Source organism: Pochonia chlamydosporia, chromosome 4, assembly GCF_001653235.2.
Source record: "Pochonia chlamydosporia 170 chromosome 4, whole genome shotgun sequence".
In the NCBI taxonomy this organism is placed as follows: Eukaryota; Fungi; Ascomycota; class Sordariomycetes; order Hypocreales; family Clavicipitaceae; genus Pochonia; species Pochonia chlamydosporia.
The window spans coordinates 752,069-764,844 of NC_035793.1; the positions used below are offsets into that span (position 1 = coordinate 752,069).

Genomic DNA, 12,776 nt, shown 5'->3' on the forward strand with positions numbered 1-12,776 from the left:
AGCCAAAGCAGCTGAATCTGCAACTGTGGCCCAAGTTGACAATAGAGTACAAAACCGGAGGTAAAAAAAAAAAAAGCAATTCCGTGGTCCTTGTTCGTCTGTGAAAAAGCCAACATCATCCACACAGTACATATCAAAACGCCTGCTTTAAATTGGCACACCACTGCAGCCCAAACGCGAAGATTAAAGCCACGACGCGACTTGCAACTTGGGGCAAAAACCTAAATTGTTTATAAAGTATTCACAGCCGCTACAGCCGCTACATACGATTTTCAATGAGACACTGCTTCGTTTCTATCGCAATCACTTGCCGTTGGCCAGTTGATCAAAATGCCATCGCTTCAGCATCTTCCCCCTGAGCTGATCTGCATCATCAGCGACCTCGCAGCACCTCAGATCACTAATGACCCGCCAGTATGGGAAAGACGCCATCAATCGGCCATGGCAAAGACATGCCGCCGCCTTTACGACATTGTCAACCCTCGCATGTACAACCAAAATCTGAATCGCGATTCGCCATTTCTCTCCTGCGTCATGTGGTCAGCCTTGGAGAACAAGACTGAGCCCATCATGGCGGGAATCAGGTACGGCGCGGACCTAGATCAATGTCAGTATGACCACGCGGGAGTCACACCGCGTGACAACAGCCCGACAGCGTTTGAGCTTTACCATCCCCGAAATTCCTACAGGCGTGTTACGCCCTTGCAAGTTGCACTTCAAAAAGGCAGCCGTGATGCCGTCAAAGTTCTGCTACAAAATGGAGCGAGTCCACATGTGCAGGCGGTCGAGTTTTGCCAATGTAACGAACCCTTATGTGTTCGCCCTTATGCACTTCATACCGCAATCCAGGATAGCCCCATCGAGGACGCTGTTGAGCTTTTAGTTACACTCGGCGGTGCTGTTTGGGAAGAAAAAGACCAATCAGTCCTTCCACGACTGCTTACCATGGGCCGGGACGATCTTGTGCAACACATCCTTAACCTGGCCTCTGCAGACGCCTCCAACGCGGCCCTGTATCATGCTGTGACTAGACAGGACAAAGAACTCTTCTCCACGGTGATGCTGCGACCGGGCATCAACGTCAACTTGCGGAACGCTGGGGAGGGCCGGTGCTTCATCACGCCTTGATGAATGGGCAAACCGACATGGTTGCCGCTCTTTTGGCATATCCTGGTATTCGGCCTAACAAAGGAGCGGCTATTCTCGCCGCCCGTCATGGGAACCTAGAAGCGCTGAAGCTTCTGCTTGATTTCCCCATGCTTGGCCCAGATCATGATCTCGGAGACATCGAGTCTCCTCTTCATGCCGCTGCTCGTGCTGGTAACCTGCAAATCGTCGAGTACCTTGTGCACACACTTCAAGTCGATGTTACGATGCATCGTCGATATTGGAACAATCCGATTCACGCTGCTGTAGAGGGACGTAACATAGAGGTTGTTCAGCTCCTACTTAGCCATCCCCAGGTGGATGCCGGCGCCATGACCGCTGGAGAACAAACGGCATTGCATATAGCAATTGAAGGTGGAAACCTGGAGATAGTTGAGCTTCTGCTGGCCCGCGAAGATGTTGACCCAACTTCCGGCTACGCGGAGCTGGGCTTACTGACGGACCTCAGACCATTTCACCTGGCCGCTTTGCATGGCGACATCAAGATTCTCCAAGCATTGATGGCGCATCCGAAAATCAGCGTAGGTATGAAGGACGGTTTTGGCAGGACTGCCTTACATTACGCTGCCCTTGGAGTCGCGGAGAACCTCATTAAAAGCGACGACGTTTTCCATTTCTTGCTTGAGCAGCCTGGAATCTCGCTCATGGACGAAGATTCGGACGGATTCAATGTCTTGCATTTTCTGAGCGTGCCGTGTCATAATCAAAGCGAAGAGGACTTTCATGTGGCACGCTCTCTGATGAATTTATGCATCGCCAAGGGTGTTCCTGTGGACAAGACTTCGCCGTGGGGCACTGCTTTTCACATTGCGGTCCATGGATCTCTTGGTATTCTGCGAAACGCGGCACACTTATTATCTTGCGGAGCCGATCCATCAATTATTCCAACACCTTTTGTCAGCGTGACGCCACTACACCACTGCCTTGCTCACGCAGCGCCTCCGAGGCTGGAGAACGAACAACTACAAGTGCTCTTCGCACTGATTGAAGCAGGCGTCGATCTGGAGCAATTTTCTGACTATGAGGATGAGCTGAATCCTCTGGAGGTTCCGGCTTGGGAGTTCGACACGTCGATTCCCCCTATCCAAGGTTCGGCGCTAGCATATGCCGTTCTATGTGCTAGAAGCGTGAAGTGCGCAGAGGTGCTGCTGGAAGCCGGTGCCGATGTTACACGCCTGGCGTACGCGGGAACCCCTTTCCGCGAGACTCACGAGTTCCACCTTGAGGACGACGCAGCGAGTCTTGTTGGGTTTTTACTTCGGACCGTTTGCCCAGGGGGACACTTCAAAGACGAGCTGTTGACCGACTGGGTTAAAGAAATGCTCAAGCTTTTGCTACGGTATGGTGCTCAGATTGATGACGCAATCTCATTTCGATGGTGCCCAATTTGGATTGCGGTTGACGCTGCCGTACAAGACGAATTTGGACTATTGAACTTTTTACTAGAGAATTCGACGAATTCGAATTGCCAAAAACATTTCCTGAAGCAAGTAGTTCGATCAGCCAAGCTAGATGCCAAACCGTCAGTCACAGCGCTTGTGCAGGCCCTCCAGGATTTCTTGAGAAAATTTTGGCCAGACTGGGAGGAAGAGAGCGAGGGGGAATCAGTGGGACATGAATTAAGTCCGGGATTTGGATCGGATGGTTGGGACTTTGAAGATGACATGTATCAACACGTTGGAGGTATTATGCTACAGTGGATGGCTGACCATGGGCCGCTCGCGGCTGATGAAGCGATATGGGATGACGATAGTATGTCGGATGATCTGGACCTGGAAGATGATATGGAATTGGAGGAAGATGACCTGGATTTGGAAGAAGACCTGGCTGTTGAATCTTGAGATTGCCGTCGAACTGACATGGACTTTGGCGGATATATTGGGACGTTATGATAATGTATGAGCAGCAGGCACTGCGTTGTATTTGTGTATCTTATGTCACTAACGGTATAGGGATGCGTGTCTTCCCGTGAGATAACTAATATGATCCGGTGCGTTTACTCTTGCCTGGCATGGTTGCCGTTTCGGGAACGTTCCGAACGACAACCATCGTGGATCCGCGTGCAAGGGTTTAATGTTCATGAATGCATGTATGCCACTCATTTCAGCAACGCTAGCGTGATGATTCGCCATCTATTGATCCATCTCAAAAGTTATATCGGCCCTTGCCTTCTTGGGTAAGCACTAGGCCATTGTGGTCATTGTTCCTGACAAGGGACCACATGAGCCGCATGAAGGCTTATTTTACCCCGACAGTCAGCAGGAGGCTTCAACTTCAATTTATCACATCCACGACTCAACATCACCCACGCTCGTTTACCTCAGACGCAGCTCCAGCATTGGGGCAAGTCTTGTCGCTCTCTTCTTGCATTGACTTCTGCTTCTTTTCTCTTCTGTTTCCAATTCATTCACCTCAGCATGCGCTGCACTCTCTCTTTCGGTGTCGCCCTGGCGGCTCTTGCAGTCGTGGAAACCGCCGTCGCCAAGTCTAGTTTCTCGATTGACTCTTCGGGTAAGTCGCTGCATGACGAAACCAACACTTTTCAAAACTGCCCATGCTTACAGCTCCAGCGGACATCAAAACCACCGCGGCGGCCATTGCCTATGACCTCATGTCCCTCTATAAGGGCAACCAAAGCGGCCAAGTCCCCGGCATTCTACCCGGTCCTCCGCCTCAGGGTCTGTACTACTGGGGATCTGCCGGTACCATGTGGCAGTTCCTCATCGACTACTGGTACTACACCGGCGACAGCAGCTACAACGATGTCATCATGCAGGCGCTCATGTGGCAGCGCGGCGACAAGGACAACTTCATGCCGGCCAATTTCACAAACACCATGGGCAACGATGACCAGGGGGTCTGGGCGACAGCGGCAATGGCTGCTGCCGAGAGAGGGTTCCCCAACCCTCCTGCTGATACGAAGCTGTCGTGGGTGTCGATGGTAGAAACTGTGTTCAACGAATATGTTGAGCGGTGGGACACGAAAACTTGCGATGGCGGCTTGCGGTGGCAAATCATTCCCTTCAACAATGGATACAACTACAAGAATAGTGAGTTTTGCCATGTATCCGGATTGTAATGCGAGTATTGACGTGTGCAGGCGTCTCCAATGGCTTCCTGTTCAGTCTCAGCGCCAGACTCGCCCGCTACACCGGCAACAAGACGTACGCGGACTGGGCGGAGAAGACGTGGAATTGGGCTGAGCAAGTCGCTTTCATTGATAACAGCACATCCGCTGTCTATGATGGTGCGCATGTGGAGACTAGCTGCGAGAAGGTGAACAAGGTGCAGTTTAGCATGAACAACGCCATCTTTGTCCTGGGAGCATCCTACATGTACAACTACGTATGTTTTCTATCCGCTGGTAGTTCATAAGGACTGTACGCTAACTCTTCCCAGACAAATGGAGACTCCAAATGGCGAACCCGTACAAGCGGACTTATCGACAACGGTGTCAAGGCCTTCTTCCCCAAGGGTATCGCCTTTGAAGCCTCCTGCGAGAAACAAAATAGGTGCAACCCAGATATGACTTTCTACAAGGGTGTCACACACCAATGGTGGAGTGTGGCAACTACCCTCGCACCATTTACGTCTGAAAAGGTCCTCCCTGTGCTGAAGACGTCCGCCGCCGCGGCTGTGAAGTCGTGCAATGGAGGGTCTAGCGGCCGATTGTGCGAGTTTTCTTGGTCCGATGAGAAAGGTGGGAAGAGCGGCGGCGCTGGTGAAGAGTTTAGCGCTTTGGCTGCGGTTACGGGACTGCTTGTTGGTGAGAAGGGGGGACCTTTTACGGCTAAGTCGGGGGGTGGTTCCGGCAGTGGTGGTGCTGGAGGGAATGGGGGCGATGGGAAGATTGATAATTCGACTTCGGGGGGGAGTGATAAGGGGAAGGATTCGGCGGCGGGCAAGGTTGGGGCTGGTGTAGTTGGGTTGATGGTTGTTTCTGTTGGTACGATGTTGGTTTCGGTTCTGGCGTTGTAGATGGGGCGAATGCAATATGGATGTATGTTGTCGGGGTGTCACGTTGAGAGGTCTTGTGAAGTTTTGAGGCTCTGATACTCTTGATGTAATTGCAGAAATTCTTAAGGTAGCAATGGATAAGAGAACAGAATGTATTACACCCTCAGCTAACTTGAAGACATTCCATTGCCCAGAGTTGGGTTCCCGGTCTGAAAGGCTAGTCCGCTTTCTTTACACTTTGGCCATGCCTCAATCTTCCCCACACTTCTTTCTGATAAGATCCTATGTAATCTGGTGGTGACTAAACCGGCAGTTGATCTGAGCCAAAGAGACGAGCCCTCAGATTTAGATCCAGCGAATGCGGATTTTTCTCGGAGATGAAGCCCTTCTCCAGCTCTTACGGCGTGATGGCAAGCCAAGTCCATTACCACATTGTATGATAACTTGAGAACGGTGGTGTTTTGTTCCATGTCAAAGCCAAAGCGTAAACGGGGCTTATGGTGTCTTGAGGCAGTACCTCTGGCGTATCACTGGTTGTGGTGCTTATATTCTTTGCCGGCTTCCGGTGGCTTGGACAACCTTGGAAGGAAACCACTAGCAATTCCGTGAATATCCCTATACTGCATGAAAAAATAGTAACGAGACGAGTTAAACACGACAGGAATGGCAAAAGTGAAGGTCAAGTAAAGGTCAAGATCAAGCCAGGGGAAGTGGGCTCTATGCCGGTAGAGTGAATTTATCCGTCAACGAAACTACTCAGGAAAGGCTCATGTAAGCGTTTAGAAATATATACATGTCCAAATCCCCACGGGGTATCAGTTGAGCCAGATCTGGGGTGCATAAACTCCGGGGTACAGCAAAATCTGGGGAAATATTGAACCCCCCACCATACTCAATACACCACCAACCCAATATCCACCAAAGCTATGAAGTCTATTCCAATACTCGCCCTCTCTGCGGGCCTATTCGACGTAGCTTCCGGCTGCGGCGCTCACCTCCTCGCCAGAGCCATGGAAGCCCGCGGCCCCAACGACTGTGTTGGCGGCACCGCACCACCAAGCAAGACTTTTGCCATTACAAACGCGCAAATCTTCAACGGAGTGGGCTTTGGTGTCCCCCAAACTGTTCTTGTGAATGGTGGTAAAGTCGCTCTTGTCGGCGGGTCTGCTCCGCCTGGTATTCAGGTCGTTGATGGAAGGGGCAAGTTCTTGACTCCTGGTCTTATCGACGGTCACGTTCACCCACAGAGTTGCGAAGCCTTGAGCAATCTTACCGCCTATGGTGTGACTACAGCCGTCAATATGGCTTGTTTGAATTACACTGCCTGCGCGCAGCTCAAGCACCAGGCCGGTGTGGCGGACTACATCACAGCCGGGTTCTTCGCCGTCGGACCGAATAGTCTGCATGCTCAGTTCTTCGGCGTGCCGCCAGACCAAACTCTTCAACCTGGCGCTGACTTGAACAAGAATGTGGACTATGTATTTGGCAATGGCTCAGACTTTTACAAGATTGTCGCCGAGGATAACGGCCCGACGCAGGACCAGCAGAACAGTCTTGTCAAGATTGTTCGATCTCGCGGCAAGGCGACTTACACGCATGCCTCGTATTTATCTGCCTTTGCCCAAGCAATCATCTCCAAGTGCGATGGTATTCAGCACGTCCCCGCGAATGGCACCCTTACTAGCACACAAGTCAAGCAAATCGTGTCTCAGGGACAATTTGTCACGCCGACAATGGAAGTCTTTCGATTTGCGTTTGCGAATCCCGCGCTAGGTCCTCTGCTGGGACTCACACCCGCGGATACATATGCCAATGTGCAGGCTAACGTCGCGGCCCTGCACAAAGGGGGCGTCCCGCTGGCCGTTGGAACAGATGCCGTTGGCAATTTGGGGGGTATTATCAACTTTCCCTTTGGACAGTCTCTGCACTGTGAGTTGCAGAATCTGGTGGCTGCGGGATTTGGCAACGCCGAGGTTTTGAAGGCGGCTACGTCTGGGACTGCGAAGCTTTACAAGCTCATGGACCGGGGGAACATTTCTATTGGCCAGCGAGCGGATCTTGTGCTGTTGAATAGTAATCCGCTTGCTGATATTGCGAATACGTTTGATATTAACAGGGTTTGGGTTGGGGGAGCAGAGGTTACCAGGATTTTGAGCACCAAGGGGCAGACTTGTTAGGTTGGGATGGTGGATTACTTTGGGTGCTGTGAGCCTGGTGCTCATGCGGTGACGCGGGATTGTTAGGTCATTGCAAAAGTTCACTTCTAAGAATGTGCGTATTTGGTAGGGAAATGGAGTTTTGTTGCGAGATGTTTTCGTCTGGCTGGGTTGGTTGTGCTGAAGTGCCTGCAGCCCATACATTTTCTGCGACGTGTTACAATGTTGCATAGTGACTGTCTCTATTACAATAACCAGGTTTTAGGAGTTGTTGGATGGGAGCAATAAACAATGGCATTTAGCTCAACATACGCTAGGTAAGGTGCTTGATCTGCGTGTTTATACCCAGTCACATCTCCTCGTCACGGCACTTGTCAAAACATAACCTCAGCAGGAAGTGTCTATATTAAGCAATGCTACAAATAGCCTCTAGCATGGCATTCCTTCCCAACTACACCTGTGTAACAATATCTCGCGGTCTAGGACGCGCGTGCAGATCCTCAACCGGCGCATCGACCCTATAGTTCATCTCCTTGCTCTGGTCGTCCAGGAACCAGCACAGCAGACAGGCCAGAGCTCCAAACGGAGCTGCTATAATAAACACCACACGAATACTATCCGCAAATGCCTGTTTTAAAGCCGAAATACCGGCTGCAATGATTTGAGGAGTCACGCCCTGAATGTGCGGAAGGGCAGCCGCATTCTTTGTAGCTAGAGCCTCAACAAACGCCTTCACAGAAGCCACAGGCAGCCCGGCTTTCAGTGCAGCCGATGAAACATAACTGATGATGTTTGGTTCCAGGCGTTCGGTAAGGGCGGCGCTGAAGATTGCGGTAAAGACTGCAGTCGATACGGCACGACTGGTGATGGCGAGAGCTGTAGCTGTGGCAATGAGAGCATGAGGCGTCGCAAGTTGTATGCCGGCAATAATCAGAATCAAAGGAGCGCCAAAGCCAATTCCAGCTACGCCGGCGAATATACAGGCACTCAGCGAGTCGTCTGGCTGGATTGTGGTGAACCCGACGATACCTCCCGTGAAGATGAGGAAGCCTGCGAAGAGAGGAGCGCGGATAGACCTTGACTTTACACTCCAGTATCCCCAGAGGACGGTTGAAGCTCCGCCTCCAAGCCAGAAGGGCTGAGCACGAGTTGCTAGAAGCAATGGATCTTGTTCGAATAGCGACGTCGTTCTATTGGCGTGTAAGTGAATGTTTGCGTTCGTCAAAAGCAGATACTTACAAGACGGGGTAGAAGATGACAAAAGAGAACAACATAATGCCTTCGATAAACACAAGGGCAAGGAAGATGGAGAATGTGAGGCCAGCGCTGACGCCTTTGCGGAACAGGTCGTGGTGAGCGATTCCAACTTTGGTGCCTTTCCACTCGTAGACGATGAAGGCGAGAAGCGTGACGATTCCCACGATTAGAGTTGCGAGGACTTTGCTGTTGGTCCATGTAAATAGGCCACCACCGAGATTGAGTCCAACTAGAAACAAAGTCAGGCCGGACGCAAACAGTCCTAAGCCGATCAAGTCGAGGGCAGTTATCTTTTGCGCGAGGGACATGTCGTCGTAGATGGTGTGTCGTTTTCGGGGTCTGTAGCCGATGAAGATGAAAACCGCTGTTGCTCCCCACATGGCCATTTGCATCCACTATAACGAGTTAGATATGTCATTTATGCCAGCAAGATGCTTTGCTCTTGTTGAACCTGGTATTCGAGAGTTCACTCACGTAGTAGTTACGCCACCCATTCATTGGGTCACTGCGAGAGAGAGCCCCGATGATCAAAGGACCTGAACATGCGCCGAGAGCTGCTGCAATGTTGATTATCGACTGCACCACTACCAACTGTTAGTGGAAGTCTGCAAAACTCAACAAGGCGAACTCACTGGGTCTCCATTTCTTGGGCAAGATTTCGCTCGGCACGCAGTATGCCAGGGCCGTTGACGAAAACCCAAATCCAATCAGGACTTGCGCAACAATAAGTCGATAAATGCTCTGAGAGCCAGGAGCAATTGCCGATCCGATAAATGAGACGATACAACACACAATCATGATGAGCTTGCGTGCCTGGAAAGTATCAGATGCTGATGAGATGATTGGCGCCAGCACCGCCTGAACCAGTGCCAAGGCATTCGGAACCCAAGTCTGCGCGGCAGTATTATGTAGACTCTCTCCAATGTTCTCCAACTAAAAATCAGGTAGTTAGTATCGTTGAACTATATAATTCGGGTTTCCAACTTACAACAACAGGAGGTCCTTGAAGGGCAATGATCTGAACATAGTTCAAAATAAGCATAGCCGCAACGGCAACATACGTCCGAAAATGAATTTCAGGCTCCTCTTCGATGTCATTGTACACAAGATTCACCTCACTGTTTGGTCTGGACTTTTCGTCGCCAAAGACATCTTCATTGTGACGGGTTTGAGTTGCATCACCCTCCTTTGCCGTGTTCGCATCCATGGTTAGATTTGTCTTGCTAAGTTATAACACAACAGAGCTAAAGTATGCTAAATCCATCTGAAACATGCCATGATTTGTGTTCTTTATGAACAAGATCGACATTAGGCCCCGCATGTTTGTCGGAGATATAGTTAGTTGTCGACGAATGTGGGGAAACCTGGGGAAACTTCAGCCTTGTGGGACATGTAGATCCGACCTTTAAACCATCCGAATCGAAAGGGGTCCCGCAAAGCCTCTTTTGGATTATTCTTCAAAGGGTATTGGTGGCGTTTTGGAAAGTGGGACAGAAGAGGTTGCGAAGACATGTTGTGATTAGACTATTGCTTCCCTAGGTTGGTGGCGTTGTCTATCAAAAACGGGGTTAACATCAGAGTTGTGGGGAGATTGGCTGCTTTCTTGCACATTTATGAGGCGACGTATATGTGAACTCCCATGTCTCTTCCAGGTTGCGTGTAGCTCTTTGGCCTTATCGCTGTTAATGATGTCTTTACAAGATAGTTCGACGGAACTTGTATACACTAGTGATGGACCTGTACGAGGTGTCACTAGCGATGGCATGCGAAAATGGCTAGGAATTCCATATGCAGCTCCTCCAGTTGGACAACTTCGTTGGATGCCACCCGTCCCTCCGGAACCATGGGCGAAACCCCATGAAGCCACCAACTTTGGACCGATCTGTGCCCAGGAGGAAGGATCTTTTCCAGGCTTCGGCCACAACAGCCTTTCAGAAGATTGCCTATACCTCAACGTGTTTGCCCCAGAGTCCAAACATGAAGCACTCCTACCAGTAATGGTTTGGCTGCATGGTGGCGGGCTATTCCAAGGTGCAAGTAACGACTACAATCCCCAAGCTCTTGTTCAGCATGGCAATGTCATCGTTGTGTCACTCAACTACAGAGTCAACCTATTCGGGTTCTTTTCTCATCCATCCATCAACAATGAAGGCCACGAGCACGGCAACTACGGATTCATGGATCAGCAAGCCGCGCTGGAGTGGATAAAGCACAACATCGACAAGTTTGGCGGCGATGCCAACAACGTCACGATATTCGGCGAATCTGCGGGAGCGATTTCCGTCTCAGCCCACCTTACCTCACCTGGTTCCAAGGGTCTTTTTCATAAAGCTATCATTCAGAGCGGAGGGTCTCCTATCACTTTTCCTCACCGATCGGTTACATCTTTTGAACAAATTGGCGTGGCACTAGCCAAAGAGGCAGGCTGTGCTGAACAAACCAGCACCAACCTCCGGTCACTGTCGACAAAGCAGATGGTGGACGCAAACTCTATTGAAAAGGGGACATTTGGCACAACAAAGTTCCCGTTTGGACTTATGGAAGACGGTGTGGTTATCCCTCACAACATGAAGCAACGGTTTCTGGCGGGCAACTTCAATCATGTGCCTCTGATCATTGGCGTGACCAAGGACGAGTTTGCTTGGTTTCAGGGCATGATAGAACTGGCAACTGGAACAATTGTCCCCAGAGACAGCTATACTGCAAGTCTCAGAACCTTCCTTGAAGTTGCAGACAAAGCCGAGTTTCTAGGTGTGCATCTTCCACCAAGTGCTTTTGACGATGTACTACAGCGATATCCAATGGACAAGTATACCTACCCAGGGCGTGCCATTGCTGCAGCCATTGGCGACGCAGGAATCATCTCAACATCAGGACGCCGCGCCGCCAGGGTCATCAAGTCCCACGTTCATGGAGTGTACACATATGAGTTTAGCGTTGACGATGCGCCGGTGTCTTGGCCGGCCGCGAGCTTCCCATACGGTTCTGCCCATGCTCAAGAGCTTCAGTTTCTGTTTCCTGGGTTTCGGGGCGCTTCTGGCAAAGGACAATCATTGACGAAGGAGCAGGAAGAATTGGCTGCAAAGATGGTATTATATTGGACAAACTTTGCGAGAACCGGCTCCCCGAGTTCGAAAGATACTCATGATGTGGATCTGCCGACTTGGACGGTCTATGATACGAAGCAGGATAATACTTTGTTACTACAGGCTCCTTTACCGAAAATGGTGAGCAGCTGGGGACAGAGGCATCACATGGACTTTTGGGATACATTCTACGTGCAGTAGATATCCGAAGCCATGATCCCATAGAAATCTGTGAACCGATATACCATAGACTATCTCTGCAGCATCGGAACGTCCTTTCGCAAGGTCAAATTACTTATCGCTAAATTCTTTGATAAACTCTGGCAGCAAACTAAAGTCTTTGAGACAACTCTCCAGCCTGAAAGTACATGCCCCAGATAACACTCAAAGTACACTTACTCCTAGAGTACTTTGTCACTTCGCGAACAAGTAAATTCGTCAAATGCCATTACCCATGCCGTCCTAGCATTTTAACGCCGTAATACGTCCTCATACTTCTCATGCGTATTCATCCAGGACTACTATTTCAAACAAGTTTCTCAAGCGCATGCAAGATATTGCACACCACGCAAAACAGTACCATTCAATAGCGGCCAAACATCACATAATTCAACAAAACGCAGGCTACATGAAGTAATATCAACCCGCTGTAAACTTCCTTCGGCTGATCAAGACAAGAAATAAGCCCCGTCAGCTCCCGCCCACTACCCTGAGACCTCTCTTCCGTGTTGAGTCATCCAGCAAAGCAATTCTCCGAGATTTTGATATTTCGAAGCTCAGGCAAAACCACGTACAGTCTCCGTCAAATGTACTCACTAATACCCCAAGCATCCTCATATACCAGTAGCAATTACACAATAAAACCACGTGTGTCACCAGTAGCTGTTCAACCTTTTTTTGCCCTCTCAAGTGTGAGACCTAGAATCACAGGTAGTTCCCCAAGCCGGAGAATATAAAATGTCCCTGATCCATTTTTAAGTCGCCGACTTCTCCGGTCAAACAAACTCACACATGAACCAGTTCGCCCCCCCTCAAATCCAGTAAAAGTAGCGAATCGTGGCGTCCTTGTACGAGCTGAAAAGGGGAACGCGTTCCGGATCGCCTTCACCCATGGGGCGTGTTGTAAATTTCGTAAGACACAGCTGGATAGTCT

The 12,776-nt window shown here is 50.2% G+C and overlaps 6 protein-coding genes across 6 annotated transcripts; 5 read left to right on the plus strand and 1 right to left on the minus strand.

Moving 5' to 3' along the window:
• Positions 1-330: 330 nt before the first annotated feature.
• VFPPC_15977 (ankyrin repeats (3 copies) domain-containing protein) lies at positions 331-1,128 on the plus strand (the record flags this gene model as incomplete). The annotated part of the gene is made up of 1 exon (XM_018293730.1): positions 331-1,128. One exon carries the CDS (start codon positions 331-333, stop codon positions 1,126-1,128), a length of 798 nt encoding a protein of 265 aa, XP_018143120.1.
• Positions 1,129-1,256: 128 nt separating this feature from the next.
• Positions 1,257-3,008, plus strand: VFPPC_07650 (ankyrin repeats (3 copies) domain-containing protein; the record flags this gene model as incomplete). Its single annotated transcript, XM_018286473.1, has 1 exon — positions 1,257-3,008. One exon carries the CDS (start codon positions 1,257-1,259, stop codon positions 3,006-3,008), a length of 1,752 nt encoding a protein of 583 aa, XP_018143121.1.
• Positions 3,009-3,584: 576 nt separating this feature from the next.
• On the plus strand, positions 3,585-5,145 carry VFPPC_07651 (glycosylhydrolase family 76-2 protein; the record flags this gene model as incomplete). The annotated part of the gene is made up of 4 exons (XM_022428577.1): positions 3,585-3,678; positions 3,738-4,217; positions 4,268-4,512; positions 4,567-5,145. 4 exons carry the CDS (start codon positions 3,585-3,587, stop codon positions 5,143-5,145), a joined length of 1,398 nt encoding a protein of 465 aa, XP_022284367.1.
• A 905-nt stretch (positions 5,146-6,050) lies between these two features.
• VFPPC_07652 (amidohydrolase protein) lies at positions 6,051-7,301 on the plus strand (the record flags this gene model as incomplete). The annotated part of the gene is made up of 1 exon (XM_018286475.1): positions 6,051-7,301. The coding sequence occupies one exon, from the start codon at positions 6,051-6,053 to the stop codon at positions 7,299-7,301; it is 1,251 nt and encodes a 416-aa protein (XP_018143123.1).
• Positions 7,302-7,731: 430 nt separating this feature from the next.
• VFPPC_07653 (siderophore iron transporter) lies at positions 7,732-9,744 on the minus strand (the record flags this gene model as incomplete). Its single annotated transcript, XM_018286476.1, has 5 exons — positions 7,732-8,470; positions 8,520-8,932; positions 9,012-9,121; positions 9,170-9,470; positions 9,526-9,744. The coding sequence occupies 5 exons, from the start codon at positions 9,742-9,744 to the stop codon at positions 7,732-7,734; spliced, it is 1,782 nt and encodes a 593-aa protein (XP_018143124.1).
• A 481-nt stretch (positions 9,745-10,225) lies between these two features.
• VFPPC_07654 (alpha/beta-hydrolase) lies at positions 10,226-11,824 on the plus strand (the record flags this gene model as incomplete). Its single annotated transcript, XM_018286477.1, has 1 exon — positions 10,226-11,824. The coding sequence occupies one exon, from the start codon at positions 10,226-10,228 to the stop codon at positions 11,822-11,824; it is 1,599 nt and encodes a 532-aa protein (XP_018143125.1).
• Positions 11,825-12,776: the final 952 nt, after the last annotated feature.